At 34.3% G+C, this 24872-nt stretch overlaps 2 protein-coding genes across 2 annotated transcripts; both read right to left on the reverse strand.

The window, feature by feature from the left end:
- Window positions 1-484: 484 nt before the first annotated feature.
- Window positions 485-7211, reverse strand: LOC132563739 (keratin-associated protein 5-4-like). Its single transcript, XM_060228489.1, has 12 exons — window positions 7196-7211; window positions 6549-6656; window positions 5838-5945; window positions 5401-5595; window positions 5334-5354; window positions 4513-4620; window positions 4086-4211; window positions 3526-3612; window positions 3163-3270; window positions 2839-2958; window positions 2550-2663; window positions 485-561 (listed from the first exon to the last, which is right to left on the reverse strand). Exons 1-12 carry the CDS (start codon window positions 7209-7211, stop codon window positions 485-487), a joined length of 1188 nt encoding a protein of 395 aa, XP_060084472.1.
- Window positions 7212-15634: 8423 nt separating this feature from the next.
- Window positions 15635-21524, reverse strand: LOC132563743 (keratin-associated protein 5-3-like). The gene is made up of 12 exons (XM_060228493.1): window positions 21509-21524; window positions 20759-20866; window positions 20048-20155; window positions 19611-19805; window positions 19544-19564; window positions 19090-19197; window positions 18714-18839; window positions 18154-18240; window positions 17795-17902; window positions 17471-17590; window positions 17183-17296; window positions 15635-15711 (listed from the first exon to the last, which is right to left on the reverse strand). The coding sequence occupies exons 1-12, from the start codon at window positions 21522-21524 to the stop codon at window positions 15635-15637; spliced, it is 1188 nt and encodes a 395-aa protein (XP_060084476.1).
- Window positions 21525-24872: the final 3348 nt, after the last annotated feature.

Below are 24872 nucleotides of genomic sequence, written 5' to 3' on the forward strand. Positions count from 1 at the left end.
ATGTCCATTGAGAAGATAACCAGGTACTACAGGTTTCCAGTCAATGTCTCAGTTTCTTGATGTTGGTATGGCTGATTATAAAGTCTTTACTTAAAACGTCGTCGGTTTGTACGTAGACAATGGAAATAAAAGGAAGGCGCCTATTTTCAATCGTTTCTAAACATGTAAAGACTATAGATCTTACTGTAAAAAGGATTAGGAGATAATCAGGGTATAGAACATACACATAAATTATCAACACCGGAAAAAGTAGAAGCCATATTTTATTTAAATTCGTCTGTAATAACACAACTTCGAGATATGACAATGATTGGGAATACAATTGATTGTTAAGCGAACGATTACATTGAAATCACCAGGTAATATACTTTCCGTTTAAATACAAATAAAACTCTCTGAATAACACGTTGAATACGTAAATGTCAATAATGATGTCCGCAGAAACTGAGAAAAAGTGGGACTATCCATCCAATGACGTCACCACTTACTGCTTACATGTGCAGTCTGCAGCACATCTACAAGTGCAGGGTCCAGTACATCCCCTATCGCAAGTGCAGTTCCCTAAAAAGAGAATATGGTTAAAGTATTATGTCTAAGTGATTAATTTACAGCTTAGTAAAAAGCAAATACCGAGGATCATAATTTACAGTTCAGTGTATCTTCAGGCGATATAAGTCGTGGAAACTACTGCGATCTTTCTATTAAATTTAAATGTATGTCTATAATTAAAAAGAAGGGGGAAAACAAAAAACAGACAAACAAAACATAAACCGTTCGTTTGGGAAAAACTGACATGATGAGCCAAATAGTTTAGTTTTAGTAGTAGTGTAGCTGTTAAAATCATATTGTACACAACATCTTCAGCAAAAAAAGTACAACTCCTATCCAGTTTTAACACCATCAAATCTGTTTGTCTTCATGGACATGCAATAATTAAAATGCTTACCAGATGCGCAGTTGCATCTGCACTTGTTGCATGCGCACTTGCCGTTGCATTTACATGCACTTGTTCCACAACACAGCCTAGATCCACACTCTACAACACATCTACATGTGCAGGGTCCAGTACATCCCCTATCGCAAGTGCAGTTCCCTAAAATAAGAGAATATGGTTAAAGTATTATGTCTAAGTGATTAATTTACAGCTTAGTAAAAAGCAAATACCGAGGATCATCATTTACAGTTCAGTGTATCTTCAGGCGATATAAGTCTTGGAAACTACTGCGATCTTTTAATTAAATTTAAACGTATATCTGTAATTAAAAAGAAGGGGAAAAAAAAAAAAAAAAAAAAACAGACAAAACATAAACCGTTTATTTGAAAAAAACTGACATGATGAGGCAAATAGTTTAGTTAAAGTAGTAGTGTAGCTGTTAAAATCATATTGTACACAACATCTTCAGCAAAAAAAGTACAACTCCTATCCAGTTTTAACACCATCAAATCTGTTTGTCTTCATGGACATGCAATAATTGAAATGCTTACCAGATGCGCAGTTGCTTCTGCACTTGTTGCATGCGCACTTGCCGTTGCATGTACTTGCACTTGTTTCACAACACTGCCTGGATCCACACTCTGCAACACATCTACAAGTGCAGGGTCCAGTACATCCTCTATCGCAAGTGCAGTTCCCTAAAAAGAGAATTAAGGTTTAAGTATTATGTCTAAGTGATTAATTTACAGCTTAGTAAAAAAGCAAATACCGAGGATCATCATTTACAGTTCAGTGTATCTTCAGGCGATATAAGTCGTGGAAACTACTGCGATCTTTCTATTAAATTTAGATGTATATCTATAATTAAAAAGAAGGGGAAAACAATAAACAAACAAAACACAAACCGTTTTTGTGGAAAAAACTGACATGATGAGCCAAATAGTTTAGTTAAAGTAGTAGTGCCGCTGTTAAAATCATATTGTACACAAAATCTTCAGCAAAAAAAAGTACAACTCTTATCCAGTTTTAACACCACAAAATCTGTTTGTCTTTATTGACATGCAATATTTGAAATGCTTACCAGATGCGCAGTTGCATCTGCACTTCTGGCATGCGCACGTGCCGTTGCATTTACATGCACTTGTTCCACAACACTGCCTAGATCCACACTCTGCAACACATTTACAAGTGCAGGGTCCAGTACATCCTCTATTACAAGTGCAATTCCCTAAAATGAGACATATGGTTTAAGTATTAAGTCTAAGTGATTAATTTACAGCTTAGTAAAAAAGCAAATACCGAGGATCATCATTTACAGTTCAGTGTATCTTCAGGCTATAGAAGTCGTGGAAACTACTGCGATCTTTCTATTAAATTTAGATGTATATCTATAATTAAAAAGAAGGGGGAAAACAATAAACAAACAAAGCACACACCGTTTTTGTGGAAAAAACTGACATGATGAGCCAAATAGTTTAGTTAAAGTAGTTGTGCAGCTGTTAAAATCATATTGTACACAACATCTTCAGGAAAGCTTAAAAATACAACTCTTATCCAGTTTTAACAGCACAAACTCTGTTTGTTTTTATTGACATGCACTATTTGAAATTCTTACCAGATGCGCAGGTGCATCTGCACTTCTGGCATGCGCACTTGCCGTTGCATTTACATGCACTTGTTCCACAACACTGCCTAGATCCACACTCTGCAGAACACACGAAATTGCAGTCTGAAAGAGTGGATATTAAAACACATTAACATGGGGCACATTTTATAGGTATGTCGAACACTTTGTTGTTGATAACGATTTATATGTGTTTCATCAAAACTACGTATATTTTCATAGAACAGAAAGGAACAAATAGCGATTTTAAATCACCTAAATGAATATATAACAATGTTACCTGCACATTTGCACCCAGCTTTGCCGGATGGACACTGGAATGCGCTACTGCATTTGCAGCCACACCTACATGCACGCCCTTTGTGGCAAGCTCCATCCTGGCAAGTAGCTCGCTTAGCCGCTGAATTAGAATAATATTATTTAATATTTATTATTACACTGTAATCTGTTAAAATTACAATAATAAACGATCATACGTCTGATAAAATATCCAATGATATTAAGGCGTAGTTGCAGAAAAATATCATGGACTTATATAAAAAGGAGGGTATGAAGAGTCTTTTCAACAAAATGATTATTGAAATTAAGTGGTGTCACAACTTACAGAAACATCCACAGTTGACTTTACATCCGAGGCATCTACACTTGCTGGTACAACAATCCACACCAGTACAACCACACCTCCCCCCGGGACATTTGGCACAGAACACAGCTGTGAAAGAAGTAAATATTAACAAAATTCTGGTAATCGACAGCAATTTCGTTACTCGTAGCGTAACCATTCTTAGTCATATTGTCTTTGTTTAACATGATATAATCAATATAATATGTTAGAAGGAAATAAGATGTTGGCAGAACGTTGAATGGAATCTTAATGATCGAATATACTTCGATAAATCATGGCATTGACATAGAAATATACTCGTTGTTTTCAAATTGTGGCGTCTAATATAATAAGAGTACTTACCTGTAGCCGACTTGCACCTGCCCTGACAAGCACTAGTTTCACAGCATTGTCCTGATTGACAGTTCGTAGAACATACAACATTGGCACCTGGGATGTAAGAATAATAGAATCAGCGAATGGATATGTTGGTAAGATTTATCGCCCATTAAAATATCAACCTGAGGACATGTGCAAAGGAGTACCTCTATATCTTATCTGTAGAACAACCAAGCTTACCAACCGACTTAGAGAAATTTTAATTTGCAAACCACTTTGGTCGACTTTATGTATTTTTATAATGAATACAGTTGGGAGAGATCCAAACTATCACTACTGACAACTAAGTCTTTGTATATATCTACCCGAAATCCTTATATGCAACAAGTGACAAACCCCTCAATTTTTCAATGTTACTACTCGCAGTATCAAATGATATGCAACACAGCCAAGGAGTATGCTATAAAATGTCCCATCCCTTTCGTTCCTACTGCTACTTAGTCGTGTAACGGATACGGAAACCTCTAATGTGAAGATAGCATTAACATTTAATACAAGTGTACACTACCATTAAACAACATTACCTCCACACTTGCAGCCAGCCTTGCAGACAGAGCATTCACAAGTGTCACTGCACGTGCAGAAATCTCCACACTCACACGCACGTCCGACCTGACACTGTCCACCAGGACAGAAGCCACCTTTCTTCGCTATATGAAAAGAAGATTATCAAAAATTTAGTTGATAAATAGTGATTGATAACATGACTGAATTTCCATTTTACAAAATCTATACAAAGCGGTATATATGTGATAAAACATCCTCGCATTATCCTGACATGGAAAAAACACTAAGAGAAATTTGAACACTGTCGTAATATCTATATTAAGGATAAGATATTTATTGTTATTGAATTAACTTCAGACACTATTATCAAATATAAACCATGCTACCGATAATTATCTTTTAAAATGAAGAAATTGTATATATTAATGTCATATAGCAACTCACGGAAGCATCCACATCCGCTCTTACATCCGGGGCATCTACAGTTTTTGGTACAACAGTCTGCACCAGTACAACCACACTTCCCTCCAGGACACTTGGCGCAGTACACGGCTACAGGAGAAATAAGTTAATATGCAGGAACGTTAGTTAATGTAGTCTGTTTATCAAATTGCTTCATCATTGATAAGAGTAAATTCTTATGTACAAATACAGCATTGATAAAATTGTTTACCATCATAACGCAGAATACAGTAGCAAATGCAGAATTGAACTATCCAGTCTCTGATCAATAAAATCTTCAGAATGATAACAATGATTGAATTAGAAGGGAGAAAACAAGGAGACAGAGTAAAGTAAAATGGAGGTGAACAAATAAAGCTTGTGTCTGACACAGCTATTACGCAGATATAGAAAATAATTAATGGACGAAAAGGTCGATAAATACCTTATTTGACCAAATTATAAATATTATGTTATTATATAGATAGTTATTGTCGAACAAATCAGACAACAGGCAAGTACGTTAAAGGTCACCAATCAAACTATAACATCCGTATAACAGCATGATCCTGTTACACCCTTGAATACTATATTAGAAATGGGGCAGATGTTTTGATTACCCGGTAGTAAATTGATTGAAATAAATGCATAAAAGGGAAATAATTGTCTTATTTGTGAAAAAAAAATCATTATTTCATTTACAAATATTTAGAAATTTCTTATCCTCATATGCACTCGATCTTTATGATACTCTAACATATTTGCAAGATAATAACTGTATAAATAAGTCTATTTAAAAAAAAAAAAAAAAAACATACATTTACCGGATGCGCAGTTACAAGTAACTAATTCTCACCAATCGAAGAATTTCCGTCTCTAGTAATTAAAGACTACCTGGTGTGAGTTTCTTTTTATTGTCCTGATTAAAGCTAACTGTGCATAACAAATGAGACACTCTACCTGCACTTTTGCATCCGGCTTTACATTGAGGACACTGACATCCGTCACTGCACTGACAAGAGTCGCCACACTCACACTCGCGTCCAAGTTGGCATATTCCATCAGGACAGGTAGTACCTTTAGCCGCTGAAATGTAAATACACCATACCTCAAGTTAAACAATTTGTATATTATATTGTAAGAAACTGCCGTCAACGTTTCTATGTAATTACAATAATACATTAGTAAGAATCCAATTCATAACATGATATGTAAACCTGTTCTTTTCATATAAGCGAAGGTTATTAAATCTTAAAAATATCGAAGACAAAGAATTAAATGCTAATCTCGTTTTTACAATTAAATAATAAAGTTCTATCTCGACATACCTAAGCCTTGGGAGCTGGCTTTACATCTGGGACAACTACAGCTGCTGCTACAGCAGTCTGTAACAGTACAGTCGCAGCTCCCCTCCGAACATTTGGCGCACAAATTAGCTGAAGGGAAAAGCAACTTTTTACATACTTAATTATCAGTGAACATTTACATTATTTCACTTCTCTGTAGTTTATCACTAATATGAAATATTTCAATTTGTATTTTTGAATTTTAAATTCTGACAAAGAACATCAGGACAGGTAGTGCCATCAGCCTCTGAAATGTAAATACACCATTCCTCAACTTAAACTATTTGTATATTATATTGTATGAGACCGCCGTCAATGTAGTATTCCAACGTTTCTATGTAATTACAATAATACATTAGTAAGAATCCAATTCATAACATGATATTTAGACATGTTCTTTTTATATAAGCTAAGGCTATTAAATCTCATCAAATAATTTGTTTTCAAACGTGAGACACATCTGATAGCAATAAAGCTCATGATTCGATAATATAAAGGATTAATCTGGTTTGGAACCGTCATATTTATGTTTTCAAAATAAGATCATCTGCCTTTGCAAACTATACCAAGCTAAGGGATGTTGTTAAATTTGAAACATACCTAAGTTATTATTATCTGAAGAATATCGAAGACAAATCATTAAATGCTGAATTCGTTTTTACAAATAAGTAATAAAGTTCTTTTTCGGCTTACCTAAGCCTTCGGAGCTGGCTTTACATCTGGGACAACTACAGCTGCTGCTACAGCAGTCTGTAACAGTACAGTCGCATCTCCCCTCCGAACACTTCGCGCACAAATTAGCTGAAGGGAAAAGCAACTTTTTACATACTTAAATTACCAGTGAATATTTACATCATCTCTTCTCTCTCTAGATTATCACTAATATGAAATATTTCAATTTGTATTTTTTGTTAATTTTTGTAATTTTAAATTCTGAAGCAGAAACTCCGTTGGTCTTACCTCCAGACATAATAACATTCATGAAAGGAGATAAGTCTGAGTTATCAGAAAGTCCATAGAATCATGCTCTTAACTCACATTTAATACAATCAGCAATTGTAAGTATCTTTTTTTGACAAAATTCGTATTTTTTTCACCTTTAAATCCAATTTGACAAATTGTTCGAATTGGTGTTTTAATCATCATAGCGTTATGGTTTAGGAATCCCGTTTGAATGTATTCATATTTGAATGTTACTTTAAATATCAATAGATTTAAAATTGAGACTTAAAGAAGTTGAAATCACGTATTATTTCCTGTGCCAGTGCTAGGTAGTTCCGAAATTGGCAGTCTTTAGAAATGAAATATTGGCTTCATCAAATTGTTAATAAATAACTTACCTTCAGCCTGACACATTTCGCAGTCTATGTTGAAATCCTCTTGAAATTAGTTGATATAATCAAAGCCTCAGCGTTAAACCAACTTTAAAATGTGACTCCTTTTATAGGCCCTGAGATTTTGGTGTGCAAACTTTTATCATAGGAAGGGTGACGTTCGCAAAACCCATGCCGTGTGCAAATTAAACAATTCACACGGCACTGGTTCCACACGACATATTTTGGATATCATCAGCTTAGCATATCTTCATTGCTAAGTGATAAGCCAATTCAGTGTTTAGACGTGCCGCTTACAATTATTACGTGAACTATGAGTTCCAGCCTATTTGGTATTGATAAATGATGTTTACAAAGTCATGTACACTAGATGGAACAATCAACAAGCAACACAACAACGTAAATATTGTTAATGTAAACATGAGAGTAATTGTGTCGGGGACGCGAGGGTAGTACCAGGTTGTTTACATGTATTAATAAAAAGGATTTTTTTATGGTTAATATGGTATATAAACTACGTTGTAAGTGACTAATCTATAGAGGTAAAAGCAAAAGTATTTAAAAGAAGTGTACATATACATGTGTTATAAACATAACATCTTGTACATTGAATATTGTACAGGCTTGTGTGCAGTGAGGGTTGTATGGATCTGTGTGCAGTGGGATTGAGAATTTTATAAATCCGTGAGCAGTGAGGGTTGTATGAGTCCGTTTGCAGTGGGAGTATGAATTGTATAGATCCGCGTACATGACTGCTCAGATTTGGGTGTTCTCGGTGTCGTTATGGCATCGTGTGTTACGAAGTAACTTCGAGAACGTGTACACATAACGCAGCTTGAAACATCAAATATCTATGGTGAAAATAATATATATCAAACTGGTTTATAAATCCACGAACACGGTTTTAAGATTAGATCAAACTGTCTAAGATGAATCGTTGGAGTGATGACCTATTTCTCTATCACAATATTTCTTATCAAATATACCGTTCTGCAGCAAAATTATCCCGTTAACTTAAAAAAAAATGCTTTGTTAACATTCACAATGTTATAATAACATTGAGTTTGTAGACATATACATGATCCATTGCAAACGCGATCTTATAATGTTGAAAAAATACAAAAAAAAAAAAAAAAAAAAGATTGATGTTTACTTCATGATTTACTTAAAATATATTGGTGAACCTAACCAATTCACACACACGTCATACATTACGTTTGTACGTTAGAGTCACGCCGCAGGACATTTCGTTACAAGTTCATATTAACTGCCATGAGAACAATACAATAGTTCCTTGAAGAGCATTTGATAGTGTGAAAATTATTCGTCGCCGTTTTACTTCGAGTTGAAGACCACTCAAGCATCTCTACAAAATATACAATATTCAAAGTGTTATAGTTTTTTCGGTTTTTGATGCCATTTGGAATGTATTTTATAGCTTATACGGTATATCAACTGCGTTAGAACAAATCTAATTGATAGATAAGACATTTAGTAAATAGATAGATAATAAGATATTATTTGATAGATTTGTGTGCAGTCATTATAGTAATATAGGACAGTTTCTTACAGAATTGACTTTATGATAAACCACATGATATAGAACTTTTGAAGAGTATTATCGAAAATGTATTTTAAATACTATGTCTATTATCTTGTTTGATAAATCTGATAGAAATAATTTCAGAGAGATAAATCCTGATGTATGTCGCGAGTATTGCTGAAGGTAGCATAGTTCATATCTTATTTTATTTTACGTCTTAGACAATTCGGGATATATAAGTATTCATATAAACCAATGAGATGTGTACATCATACTGTTTTTATATACCTATTTTACTTCGGTTAAGATTTGATGTGTTCATAATTATAATGAATAGAGATGACTTACTACTATTCTGAGAGAGACAGAAACCCTATGTAATCGTGTTTACGTCATGACCGACATTTCCAAACCTAACTCCAAAGGAATGATGTTATTTACGAGGTCAGGGTAATGTACAAGGGTAGGAAACGGACGTAAACAATTATGTGATAGTTAACGATTATTTCTTGATGATTTTGGATTTGGCAGAGGAAACATCAGGAAAGTATTTAATATACTGAGTCATTGTACTGGTCATTAATACTAGATAAAGAATTGTATATACATTGAATATGGTCAGGCAGGACATAATGTTTACTCTTCAAGACAAAACAGCTCTGATATATAGGATGCAATTTTCATCATACCTCTTACTTCGTAAGGAACTTTAGGGGGATTTATAGTAACTACGTTGTTAGTTCGTCAATGCATCATATTACCTGTGTACAACACATCTCATGAATTCATGGCCAAGGGAAAAGGGCCTGTTTCCAGTAATGTTAATTCTCCATAGGAGCCTGCCCCCGTATAATTTCTTATCTATCTCAACTACTGTTTTTTTCTTTTCCGAAAAATAATTTTACACCTTTCCGACACCCAGATTTCATAATTTCAGTGAAAATGTATTTTTATAAAGTTGTCAGTTTCAGCATCAAAGACATAAGTTTGTAAATAAAAGAAGGTTATCTCGAAATTGTAATTCGCAACATAGTATAAATTTCTTTTGATAAATATTTCCAAAACATCGTGTTTATTCATAAAACATAAAAAAAAAATATTCTCGGATGAAAATGCACTTGCAGACACAGTTATGAAGAAAAATGCCATAAATTTGCAATTTTCTCCCGTTATATAGTTTTGGATGCAAATTTCCATCAGAAAATCGGATAGAGCTTTCCTTGTTTCATATTTGTACCAAAAATCAGCTAATTCCATGTGGTGGAACGTTCTCATATCGCCGCCTGAATGTGGTTTTAAATTGAAAGAAAAGGGGAAATTAGTAACAACCTTGTCTGAAACCCTTTTATATAGCTTATTATATACAAACTTTTATATTGAATATCAGAGCGGATATTTTCATGACAGTTTTATGATGTGTAAAAAAAAAAAGGTACTGTTTCCCCGTCTCGATCTTGATTACTTGAGAACCATTACGTGTGGAACGTATCAGATATCTCTGGCTCCTGGTTACATCGCCGAACATTTAAGTGATGACAGAGACTATGAGGTGTGGCTTTACCAGCACTCCCAAGACCTTCTCCGATGTCAAATACATTCTCGACACAAAAGCCAAACGAAATATAACGTTTGGATACGGTTCACCGTTTCACCCGATGTTGAGGCCCCAATAAAGGACTACTACTGCCAGTGCCCAGTTGGAGAGAGAACGATGGGAATGTGTGCGCACATCTCCAGTATCTTGTACTACCTTGGTTATTACAGGACGCTGGAAAACCCTCGACTATTACAACCATAGGTAAAGAAATTCCGACAAAACTTGAAATAGTTTTCCATGCGGCAACAGAGTGCATATGTCTAAAGTATGTTTGGGGCTCGATATGAAAGATCCCCGTTACCATGTGACTAACCAAACTTATAAATATAGGTATTATACAATCGCCGGTAGCTATGAACAATCCCGTAAATGCGAAAACCAACCAAAATCATAAGGAACACGTTTTGTTTGTTGTTCTGTATATTTGTCAGCCAATGTCTTCAACCACGGGGACTTGCGAAGTAGCCATCTTGGATTTTTTTTTACGAAAAAGTGTTTCTCTCACTTTTTTTCATATCTGTGTACATATTCTCAACATACCGAGCAAATACTCTCGTTTTTTTTTGTTAATTATCTAAAGAAAGTCGAAAATCGGCAATTCAACCATAGGCTAATTTAACCCAACATTTGAAAATGTTCCACCACTTACATTTTGATGATTTTTCCTCTCATCAATAGCATATTACGTGCTATTTAATAGGATAAAAATTGGTTTGCATTCAACGCCCATAAAAGGGTGTATTCTCTAAAAAACACAGTTTTTGTGTCTAAAATGTTATCATCGAAAATGGCATTTTTGAGATTGTTTCTTCCATAAAACAGCCAAATGGCGCGATGGAAACATGATTTTTTGTCACAATCATGCCATGAATGTATTCTTTACGGTGACTATCATTTGATTAGATTTTCATTAATATTTTACATAACATGCACATTTTATCAATACTTAGACAGCTTCTGAAAGGTACAAATTTGAGGAGCCATAAAAAACAAACCAAGTGACCTAAATCTTTATACTTTATAGATTTGTGACCACAACGGCATGGGCAATGCACCACCAACAGGAAATTTGAATCAGAGAAGGGGCCGTTTTGGAAACCGGCCCTTTAGATAACACTAAAGAATTTTACACCTGGTTTTGTTTTGGTAGTCATCGGTCAAGGTTAAAGACTAAAGGTCATTCCTTGCCATTCCTAGATTGATTTTATTTTTGAGCGCAAAGAATCAAAACTTCTCGACGAGACATATAAATTATCTAGTGAAAAGAAAACAAGTTTCAGATATTTTAATTGATATACCGATATGTGTCCCTATTGGCTAACTAGACTCAGTTGTTGGATCCATTGTTGTATACCTTGTTGTAATTTTACAACGTGATATTACTTTGATTGACGAAGATTTATATAGCGGGTGTTGTCGATGATGCAGAAGACGCTTGCTCTTCCGAACATATGGTTTTATTCTCGTTGTACTGGTTAAGGAGTCTTTGTATAAATCTTTCTTTCTTTCATAGTTTGTCCTAGTTTTATTGAATTCGAGTTTGGATTATGATTATGTTGACATGTTGGTATTTTCTTTTTGTTTATTTTATGACTAAAGTATAAATGTGTTCGAAGGCTGCTGAAACGTTGAATATCTTACTCTACAAAACGCAAGCCTGCTTTTTGCTTTTGTAGGCCCCCTTTTTCCTTCTCCCCAGGATTGTTAGTCGAAAAATTTTAACAACATAATTTTCGTTTTACACTCCCTTTTTCAAAATGAATATTATATGCAGCCGGTATCATGCCAATCTCCTGCATAAACTTAGGCTTACAAACGGATCGTCGTAGAGTGGCCAATATTGACACCTCTCAATTTCATCCATTTCATTTCAGACCAGTTCTCATTACATCGTGTATTTATTAAAGCCCAAATACACAAAGGTAAACTGTTACTGATATGATCGACTTTATATCATTATCGCCTTCTGAAAAAAATATCACTTGCATTGTTCGAAAAATGTCACTTTAAATAGTATCAGTATATAAAATTGTTCAAAACATATTATCCGAAAAAATGCTTCTATTGTTTAGTGGACTGTTAATATCTGTTCACAACTTGTCTGCTTTAATGGTTTGATAGTATTTGGTTTCAAGCAACTTAGGAAATCAGGTAAAACAGGTTTATTAACATAATGTACATTGGCATATCATTTATATTGACAGTAGTATTCATTGCTGTTGAACTTCAATGAATCAATACTTTCGAAAGTCAATCGCGCAGCATTTGTCAACTGGTATGAATATAGCGTAAAAATTGCAATATGTAACATTGCAAAATGTCAAATATGAGTGAAGTTGCAGTCATCTACATTCAAATGCGCCCCTGGTACAATTTACATTATATTTACCTTTTAAATCTGTTTTACTTCGAAGTATTAAAAAGAAGAAATTTTGATAAGGGAATAAAGTAAAAATAGGGGAAAGATATTTAATTCTCTAATATCTATTTTCATCAAAGCCTTTGATATAGTCTCAAAGAGTAACTGTTTTAATTCCTTGTTAGACTCTACGGAACCTTATCTAATTTTGTATTAAAACGTGTTATTCACATGTTAACCTTCTGTTCAATCTGAAGACTAGTTGGTATATGAATACAAGGGAATTTCAAATAGTCATCAGACCAATATTCAATCTTAAAACCGATAAAACGACGGAAGAATAAGAACAATAGAATGGAACTATTTACACGGATATATATATAGGTCGAATAAAGTAATATTGTCATATCTGATAGATTATGTCTTGAAAACACTCAGCAAATGATTGATCATGTGGATATTTTATGAAGAATATATTAATAGCTTGATAGAAAACATAATGAACACTCGTTTAAAAGTCTACATCTATCAAGAATGTATCAAGCATTTATTGTAAAAACAAATCATTAATATATATCACCTCTTCATATGAAAATTATAATTCTTAATCACAAATATTCGAAGCACAAATAATGAATTTGATAATCAGACAGCATTGCTGAGAAACAGTGCGACGCTACATCCAGCTAGGTTTGAGGAATCTCAAAGACGCTAAAAATGTAATAATGATTACTTCACAATGTCAAATTGCAGTGTATGATATTAGATCTAAGTTAATCTTCTGGAAAGCACTGGACACATCAAAAACTAGTTACAATGGGTTAATGCTTATCGAAAAGATAAGCTGAAGTTCATAAGCAGACACATAAGCGCATTATCAATGTGTAGTGCCAGTCCGGACGTTGTATGACAAAATATATATTAGCGCACTGTATATTTTACTATCCGATATAATGATATCAAAACTACATGGTAACGAAGGGATTTTTAAAATTTTATGTATTTATATATTTATGGTCAGAATATTACTATCGAGGAGTGACTGCCCTGAGGTAACTAGTTACACAAGTATGTCAAGAGAAGAATGTACCTGAATTTCAATATAGAGTAAACTATTTCTTCTTACGCCAAGCGACATGAAGCAGTGTTGCATCAAATAAATGCTAATATACAAGGCAAAATTATCAATATATATGAAACAATGTAAAAATGGTGTTTTGATTTATTATTAATTTCCTTGAAGATCCTGTAATTGACTGTTACCTACTCAGTAAGTTATAAGTAGACAATAAACTAAATAGAGAGGAAACTGTTCGCGTTATTTTTGACTAATGTGTCAAAATACACCATTACTATTACATGCAGTGTTACCCCGAGTTTAGTGATATTTTAATATCAAACAATTATCAATGACATCTGAATTGTAAATTTTCATCAACCGAAGTATGTCCAGACACGTAAAAGAAAATACAGACAAGAGAATTTTAATTCAAACTCAAATTCGATGACACTATGGCAAAACATGAACAAAAGCAAGTTTTGCACGAAAACATTTATAAAACACCATGGAGAATAAGAACATGTGTTCCGGATGAACAAGTTAAGTCACATTACCAAAATGATAACAAGGTAAATAAAAAAGAAATGCAATCGTTGTAATGACCGCGAGACATATTATCTCCAACAGTCTGCACCTGTTGAAACGGGTGTTGTGTCAGTTGTCGACATCTTACACAAACATTGTGATATTTGCCACACGACATTGAATATCGATTTGCTCTGACATGTACCACCATTGGGCTACAAAGGATTTTATATCAGTAAATAGAAAATTCACAAGAGGAAAATCTTAAGCATTATTCTTTGATTTATGAATATGATGGATATATACGATGGTCAATGTATTGTTTATTATATCACCAGTTCATATATGTGATTTGAAATAGGAAACATTGTATCAATTGCGTCTCGCTTCATATTGCTGCAGTTCAAATATTCCAATTAACATGTGAAAAATGCTTTGGATGATCGGATGGCGCAATGGCAACACACGCTCATTTTACCTAAACGTCTAGGATTCGAATACACGACATGACATGGAAAGTGTGGGAACCACGTAAGTTTTCCTTAGGATACTTCGATTATCTCAAACAACAAGACCCCATGCGGACAGGAAAAATCTTATTAATATTAGGTACAATAATTAGATTAACAACTATTGTAAAATATTTCTTAGGGCTGTTGACTAAGTATTACACATATATAGTAGATCAATGCAGATGTTCATATTGAGGTCAGTCAAGTAAATATTGAGTCGTTTTAATATTTCTGTAAAACCCAAAAAGTGTTGTAAAAGTAGATTAGGTAACTTAATTTCTGTATACACCTTACGTTATCAGATATATGAAAATGATGAATTTGATGTGATTATCGGGCTAGTCACCTCCCAATTTAGACTTTGATCTTTCTCTCAGTCAATTTCGATTTTCATCAGTCACCTCTTAATTTTCAAATGGAAATTTCACTGGGTATCAACCCTGGTACTGCAAGTAACAAGTCTAGTATCTAGCCTGGTACTACAGGTTACCAGTCAATGTGTCCATTGAGAAGATAACCTAGTACTACATGTAAAGACTATAGATCTTACTGTAAAAAGGATTAGGAGATAATCGTGACTATAGAACATATACATAAATTATCAACGCCGAAAAAAGTAGAAGCCATATTTTATTTAAATCCGTCTATAGTAACAAAACTCTGAGATATGACAATGATTGGGAATACAATTAATTGTTAAGCGAACGATCACATTGAAATCACCAGTTCATATACTTTCCATTAAAATACAAATAAAACTTTGAATAACACGTTGAATACGTAAATGTCGATAATGATGTCCGCAGAAACTGAGAAACAGTGGGACTATCCATCCAATGACGTCACCACTTACTGCTTACATGTGCAGCATGAAGCACATCTACAAGTGAAGGGTCCAGTACATCCTCTATCGCAAGTGCAGTTCCCTAAAATGAGACATATGGTTTAAGTATTATGTCTAAGTGATTAATTTACAACTTAGTAAAAAGCAAATACCGAAGATCATCATTTACAGTTCAGTGTATCTTCAGGCGATAGAAGTCGTGGAAACTACTGCGATCTTTCTATTAAATTTCAATGTATATCTAAAATTAAAAAGAAGGGAGAAAACAAAATTAAAAAAAAAAAAAAAAACAGACAAACAAAACATAAACCGTTTGTTTGGAAAAAAAAACTGACATGATGAGCCAAATAGTTTAGTTAAAGTAGTAGTGTCGCTGTTAAAATAATATTGTACACAGCATCTTCAGCAAAAAAAAGTACAACTCTTATCCAGTTTTAACACAACAAAATCTGTTGTCTTTATTGACATGCAATGTTTGAAATGCTTACCAGATGCGCAGTTGCATCTGCACTTGTTGCAAGCGCACTTGTTGTTGCATTTACATGAACTTGTTCCACAACACTGCCTGGATCCACACTCTACAACACATCTACAAGTGCAGGGTCCAGTACATCCTCTATCGCAAGTGCAGTTCCCTAGAATGAGAGATATGGTTTAAGTATTATGTCTAAGTGATTAATTTACAGCTTAGTAAAAAAGCAAATACCGAGGATCATCATTTACAGTTCAGTGTATCTTCAGGCTATAGAAGTCGTGGAAACTACTGCGATCTTTCTATTAAATTTAGATGTATATCTATAATTAAAAAGAAGGGGGGAAACAATAAACAAACAAAACAAAAACCGTTTGTTTGGAAAAAAACTGACATGATGACCCAAATAGTTTAGTTAAAGTAGTAGTGCCGCTGTTAAAATCATATTGTACACAACATCTTCAGCAAAAAATTACAACTCCTATCCAGTTTTAACACCACAAAATCTGTTTGTCTTTATTGACATACAACATTTGAAATGCTTACCAGATGCGCAGTTGCATCTGCACTTCTGGCATGCGCACGTGCCGTTGCGTTTACATGCACTTGTTCCACAACACTGCCTAGATCCACACTCTGCAACACATTTACAAGTGCAGGGTCCAGTACATCCCCTATTACAAGTGCAATTCCCTAGAATGAGAGATATTGTTGAAGTATTAAGTCTAAGTGATTAATTTACAGCTTAGTAAAAATGCAAATACCGAGGATCATCCTTTACAGTTCCTTGTATCTTCAGGCTATAGAAGTCGTGGAAACTACTGCGATCTTTCTATTAAATTTAGATGTATATCTATAATTAAAAAGAATGTGGAAATAATAAAAACAAACAAAACACAAACCGTTTTTGTGGAAAAAACTGACATGATGAGCCAAATAGTTTAGTTAAAGTAGTAGTGCAGCTGTTAAAATCATATTGTACACAACATCCTCAGGAAAGCTTAAAAATACAACTCTTATCCAGTTTTAACAGCACAAACTCTGTTTGTTTTTATTGACATGCACTATTTGACATGCTTACCAGATGCGCAGTTGCATCTGCACTTCTGGCATGCGCATTTGCCGTTGCATTTACATGCACTTGTTCCACAACACTGCCTAGATCCACACTCTGCAGAACACACGAAATTGCAGTCTGAAAGAGTGGATATTAAAACACATTAACATGGGGCACATGTTATAGGTATGTCGAACACTTTGTTATAAATTACGATTTATATGTGTTTTATCAAGACTACGTATATTTTCATAGAACAGAAAGGAACAAATATCATTTTAAGACACCTAAATGAATATATAACAATGTTACCTGCACATTTGCACCCAGCCTTGCAGGATGGACACTGACATGCGCTACTGCACTTGCAGCCACACCTACATGCACGCCCTTTGTGGCAAGCTCCATCCTGGCAAGTAGCTCGCTTAGCCGCTGAATTAGAATAATATTATTTAATATTTATTATTACACTGTAATCTGTTAAAATTACAATAATAAACGATCATACCTCTGATAAAATATCAAATGACATTAAGGCGTAGTTGCAAAAAGATATTATGGACTTATCAAAAAAGGAGGGTATGAAGAGTCTTTTCACCAAAATGATTATTGAAATTAAGTGGTGTCACAACTTACAGAAACATCCACAGTTGACTTTACATCCGAGGCATCTACACTTGCTGGTACAACAATCCACACCAGTACAACCACACCTCCCTCCGGGACATTTGGCACGGAACACAGCTGTGAAAGAAGTAAATATTAACAAAATTCTGGTAATCGACAGCAACTAACCATTCTTAGTCATATTGTCGGTGTTTAACATGATATAATCAATATAATATGTTAGAAGGAAATAAGATGTTGGCAGAATGTTGATTGGAATCTTAATGATCGAATATACTTCGATCAATCATAGCATTGAAATAGAAATATACTCGTTTTTTTTTTTTTTTTTTTCAAAATGTAGCGTCTAATATAAAGAGAGTACTTACCTGTAGCCGACTTGCACCTGCTCTGACAAGCACTAGTTCCACAGCATTGTCCTGATTGACAGTTCGCAGAACATACAACATTGGCACCTGGGATGTAAGAATAATAAAATCAGCGACTGGATATGTTTGTAAGATTAATCGCCCATTAAAATATCAACGTGAGGACATGTGCAAAGGAGTACCTCTATATCTTATCTGTAGAACAACCAAGCTTACCAACCGACTTAGAGAAATTTTCATTTGCAAACCACTTTGGTCGACTTTATGTATTTTTATAATGAATACAGTTGGGAGAGATCCAAACTATCACTACTGACAACTAAGTCTTTGTATATATCTACCCGAAATCCTTATATGCAACAAGTGACAAACCCCTCAGTTTTTCAATGTTACTACTTGCAGTATCAAATGATATCCAACACAGCCATGGAGTATGCTATAAAATGTCCAATCCCTTCTTTTCCTACTGCTTCTTAGTCATGTAACGGATACGGAAATATCTAATGTGAAGATTGCATTAACATGTAATACAAGTGTACACTACCATTAAACAGCATTACCTCCACACTTGCAGCCAGCCTTGCATACAGAGCATTCACAAGTGTCACTGCACGTGCAGGAATCTCCACACTCACACGCACGTCCGACCTGACACTGTCCACCAGGGCAGATGGCACCCTTCTTCGCTATATGAAAAGGACCATTATCATAAATTAAGTTGTTTAATAGTGATTGATGACTTGATTGAATTTCCATTTTACAAAATCTATACAAAGCGGTATACATGTGATAAAACATCCTCGCATTATATTAAGGATAAGATATTTATTGTTATTGAATTAACTTCAGACACTATTATCAAATATAAACCATGCTACCGAATATCATCTTTTAAAATGAAGAAATTGTATATCTAAATGTCATATAGCAACTCACGGAAGCATCCACATCCGCTCTTACATCCGGGGCATCTACAGTTTTTGGTACAACAGCCTGCACCAGTACAACCACACTTCCCTCCAGGACACTTGGCGCAGTACACGGCTACAGGAGAAGTAAGTTAATATGCAGGAACGTTAGTTAATGTAGTCTGTTTATCAAATTGCTTCATCATTGATAAGAGTGAATTCTTATGTACAAATACAGCATTGATAAAATTGTTTACCATCATAACGCAGAATACAGTAGCAAATGCAGAATTGAACTATCCGGTCTCTATTTCTTAATACCCTGTGTTGAATAAAAGGGAATCATTATTTCATTGACAAATATTTAGAAATTTCTTATCCTCATATGCACTCGATCTTTATGATACTCTAACATATTTGCAAGATAATAACTGTATAAATAAGTCTATTTAAAAAAAAAAAAAAAAAAATCATACATTTACCGGATGCGCAGTTACAAGTAACTAATTCTCACCAATCGAAGAATTTCCGTCTCTAGTGATTAAAGACTACCTGGTGTGAGTTTCTTTTTATTGTTCTGATTAAAGCTAACTGTGCATAACAAATGAGACACTCTACCTGCACTTTTGCATCCGGCTTTACATTGAGGACACTGACATCCGTCACTGCACTGACAAGAGTCGCCACACTCACACTCGCGTCCAAGTTGGCATATTCCATCAGGACAGGTAGTACCTTTAGCCGCTGAAATGTAAATACACCATACCTCAAGTTAAACAATTTGTATATTATATTGTAAGAAACTGCCGTCAACGTTTCTATGTAATTACAATAAAACATTAGTAAGAATCCAATTCATAACATGATATGTAGACCTGTTCTTTTCATATAAGCGAAGGTTATTAAATCTTAAAAATATCGTAGACAAAGAATTAAATGCTAATCTCGTTTTTACAATTAAATAATAAAGTTCTATCTCGACATACCTAAGCCTTGGGAGCTGGCTTTACATCTGGGACAACTACAGCTGCTGCTACAGCAGTTTGTAACAGTACAGTCGCAGCTCCCCTCCGAACACTTGGCACACAAATTAGCTGAAGGGAAAAGTAACGTTTTACATACTTAATTATCAGTGAACATTTACATTATTTCACTTCTCTCTAGTTTATCACTAATATGAAATATTTCAATTTGTATTTTTGAATTTTAAATTCTGACAAAGAACATCAGGACAGGTAGTACCATCAGCCTCTGAAATGTAAATACACCATTCCTCAGCTTAAACTATTTGTATATTATATTGTATGAGACCGCCGTCAATGTAGTATTCCCACGTTTCTATGTAATTACAATAATACATTAGTAAGAATCCAATTCATAACATGATATGTAGACATGTTCTTTTTATATAAGCTAAGGCTATTAAATCTTATCAAATAATTTGTTTTCAAACGTCAGACACATCTGATAGCAATAAAACTCATGATTCGATAATATAAAGGATTAATCTGGTTTGGAACCGTCATATTTATGTTTTCAAAATAAGATCATCTGCCTTTGCAAACTATACCGAGCTAAGGGATGTTGTTAAATTTGAAACATACCTAAGTTATTATTATCTGAAGAATATCGAAGACAAATAATTAAATGCTGAATTCGTTTTTACAAATAAGTAATACAGTTCTTTTTCGGCTTACCTAAGCCTTCGGAGCTGGCTTTACATCTGGGACAACTACAGCTGCTGCTACAGCAGTCTGTAACAGTACAGTCGCAGCTCCCCTCCGAACACTTGGCACACAAATTAGCTGAAGGGAAAAGTAACTTTTTACATACTTCATTTACCAGTGAATATTTACATCATCTCTTCTCTCTCTAGTTTATCACTAATATGAAATATCTCAATTTGTATTTTTAAAATTTTGTAATTTATTTAAATTCTGAAACAGAAAATCCGTTGGTCTTACCTCCAAAAAGGATAGGTTTGAGGTAGACTTGCTAGGAAATTATTAAATGGTTTTATTAGAAATACCATAGAAAATCCATAGAATCATACTCTTAACTCACATTTAGTACAATTACGCCAAACAGAACAAATGAAAGATTGACACGCATTCATACATAATGTTTTGTAATTATCTTTTATGACAAAATTGGTATTCTTTACACCTTTAAATCTAGTTTGACAAAATGTTCGAATTGGTGTTTTAATCGTCAATGTGTTATTGTATGAGGAATCTCGTTTGAATGTATGTTCATATTTGAATATCACTTCTAAAGGTTCCATGTTAATATATTTGAAACTGAGACAAAAAGAAGTTGAAATCACATGTTATTTCCTGTGCCAGTGCTAGATAGTTCCAAAATTGGCAGTTTTTAGGGAACAAACTTTAGAATTTAAATATCGGCTTCATCATCTGATAGCAAATTGTTGATCAAAATTAACTTACCTTCAGTCTTGCACATTTCGCAGTCTGTGTTGAAATCCTCTTGAAATGAGTTGATATAATCAAATCTTCAGCGTTAAACCAACTTTAAAATGTGACTCCTTTTATAGGCCTTGAGATTTTGGTGTGCAAACTTTTATCATAGAAAGGGTGACGTTCGCAAAACCAGTGCCGTATGCAAATTAAACAATTCACACGGCACGGGTTCCACACGACATATTTTGGATATCATCAGCTTAGCATATCTTTGTTGCTAAGTGATAAGCCAATCCAGTGTTTAGACATGCTGCTTACAATTATTACGTGAACCATGAATTCCAGTCTGTTTGATTTTGATAAACGATGTTCACAAAGTCATGTACACTAGGTGGAACGATCAACAAGCAACACAACAACGTAAATATTGTAAATGTAGACATTCGAGTAATTGTGTCGGCGATCTGAGGGTAGTACCAAATTGTTTACATGTATTAATAAAACGTGATCATGTTAAAAATTTTATTCATGTGTGTAATAGTTCGGGTTTGTATTATTGCTACGTTGAAACGTATTTTTATGGTTAACATGATATATAAACTGCGTTGTAAGTGACTAATCTATAGAGGTAAAAGCAAAAGGACAAACATTTTTTTATATGAAAGAAGTGTATATATCCATGTGTAAGAAACATTACATTTTGTACATTGAAGATTGTACAGGCTCGTGTGCAGTGAAGGTTGTATGGATCTGTGTGCAGTGGGAATGAGAATTTTATAAATCCGTGTGCAGTGAGGGTTGTACAGGCTCGTGTGCAGTGAGGGTTGTATGGATCTGTGTGCAGTGGGATTGAGAATTTTATATATCCGTGAGCAGTGAGGGTATTATAGATCTGTGTGCAGTGGGAGAATGAATTGTATAGATCCGTGTACATGACTGTTCAGATCTGGGTGTTCTCGGTGTCGTTATGGTATCGTGTGTTTCGGTAGTTACTTCAAGAACGTATGCACATAACGCACCATGAGACATCAAATATATATGGTGAAAACGATATATATCAAACTGATTTATATATTCACAAAAATGGTTTTGAGATTAGATCAGACTGTCTAACATAAATTGTTGGAGTGATGACCTATTTCTCTATCAAAATATTGTTTATCAAATATACCGTTCTACAGCAAAATTATCCTGTTAACTTAAGAAATGTTTTTTTAACATTCATTATGTTATAATAAATATAAATATAAACTTTATTTGTTTTACAACAATTGCGAAACAAGTTATTTAAACTTATACTAATCATTCTTGTTGGCCCGGATGTAAGCGCGCGAGGGGCCTTATTGTGGGAGGAAACCGGAGTACCCGGGGAAAACCCACGCGGTCGGACAGGTGACCCCTTACCTTTTCACGTCCGTTCCGGGAATCGAACCCCGGTCGGCTAGGTGAAAGGCGAGTGCGTTAACACTGCGCCACCCGACCACCCATATGTTATAATAACATTGAGTTTCTAGACATATATATTATCCATTGCAAACGCGATCTTATAATGTTGAAAAAATACAAATACATAAATTATATTTACTTTATGATATACTTAAAATGTATTGTAGGACCTAACCAATTCACACACACGGCATGTATTACGTTTGTACGTTAGAGGCACGCCACAGGGCATTACGTAGGAAGGTCATATTAACTGTCATGAGAACACTACAATATAGTTCTTCAAGAACATTTAATTGTGTGAAAATTATTCGTTGCCGCTTTACTCGATTATCAAACATCTATACAAAATATACAATATTCATTCCACTTTGATTATTTCCAATCAAAACAGAAATGAAAAGAATATGATGTATCGATTCAGAAGATAAATCGGTTTACTACACAGTGCAGCTGCTGTGATCAGGTCACTATTGTGATGCGAAAAATGACTTCATTATTTCTAATGCTTTCGGTCATACAAATGTAAATATTTTTAATGATACCATTACATAAATTATATAATGTAACCACATGTATTGATACCTTGTGGAACTTGGCTAAAGGTGGACATTGTTTCATGACTTTCTGATCTGACATACATTGTGACATCATTAAGAGATGAATGTGAAGTTGGAATATCGGTAATATATATTTTCTTTGACGGTCAGTCTAAAGAAAATGTTGTTTTAACCAATACTCGTAAAAGTATCCAATTGATGTGATAAGCGCGGAATCTAAAATTTATTTCCATTACACATACTAAAACCCGTCACAATTTTTTTTTTCATTTAACCCCTGTAGAGGCCCTGTATCGATGTGATATGGAATATATTTAACCTAAACGTTCGTGACATATCAAATAACTGAACTCATTTGATAAATTCCATTTACAACGAGACCTACATCGCAAAGTCTAGTTCCATTTTAAAGGAATGTTGTTATCAACGAGGTCAGGGGAAATATACAACAATAAACCATCGTTTGCGATAGATGATGTATATCTCTACAAATTCAATGTTATTATGACATTATGAATGTTAAAAAAGGCATTTCTTAAGTTAACAGGATATTTTTGCTCTAGAACGGTATCTTTAATAAGCAACATTGTGATAGCGAAATAGGTCACTACTCCAACCATTCACATTAAATAGTTTGATCTAATCTCAAAACTATTTTCGTGAATTTATAAACCAGTTTGATATATATTATTTTCACCATATACATTTGATGTTTCATGCTACGTTATGTGCACATGATGCTATAACGACAACGAGAACACCCAGATCTGAGCAGTCATGTACACGGATCTATACAAGTCATACTCCAACTGCAAACGGACTCATACACCCCTCACTGCTCACGGTTTTATAAAATTCTCAATCCCACTGCACACAGATCTATACAACACTCACTGCTCACGGATTTATAAAATTCTCAATCCCACTGCACACAGATCTATACAACACTCACTGCTCACGGATTTATAAAATTCTCAATCCCACTGCACACAGATCTATACAACACTCACTGCTCACGGATTTATAAAATTCTCAATCCCACTGCACACAGGTCCATACAGCCCTCACTGCACACGAGCCTGTACAATCTTCACTGCACACGATGTAACGTTTATTACACATGGATATGTACACTTCTTTTATACAAATAAACCTGTATGTCATATTATCAGTCTAATTCCTTTTGCTTTTACCTATATTAATTAGTCAATCACAACGTAGTTTATATACCATATGAACCATAAAAATACGTTTCAACGTAGCAATAATACAAACCCGAACTATTACACATAAGTTACATTATGAATATGATCACGTTTTATTGATACATGTAAATAATCTGGTACTACCCTCACATCGCCGACACAATTACTCGAATGTCTACA

The sequence above is a fragment of the Ylistrum balloti genome, unplaced genomic scaffold (genome assembly GCF_031769215.1).
Source record: "Ylistrum balloti isolate Yb309-2 unplaced genomic scaffold, AGI_CSIRO_Ybal_v1 Utg371844, whole genome shotgun sequence".
NCBI lineage: Eukaryota > Metazoa > Mollusca > Bivalvia > Pectinida > Pectinidae > Ylistrum > Ylistrum balloti.

Excerpts from the sequence above, each read along its gene's own strand:
- LOC132563743 (XM_060228493.1), bottom strand. Across the intron at positions 17,591-17,794 it reads AGTCAACTGTGGATGTTTCT|CGGCTAAGCGAGCTACTTGC; the intron begins GTAAGTTGTGAC and ends ATTCTAATTCAG. Across the intron at positions 17,297-17,470 it reads GGCTGGGTGCAAATGTGCAG|ACTGCAATTTCGTGTGTTCT; the intron begins GTAACATTGTTA and ends CCACTCTTTCAG.
- LOC132563739 (XM_060228489.1), bottom strand. Across the intron at positions 5,596-5,837 it reads AGCCAGCTCCCAAGGCTTAG|CGGCTAAAGGTACTACCTGT; the intron begins GTATGTCGAGAT and ends TTTACATTTCAG. Across the intron at positions 2,959-3,162 it reads AGTCAACTGTGGATGTTTCT|CGGCTAAGCGAGCTACTTGC; the intron begins GTAAGTTGTGAC and ends ATTCTAATTCAG.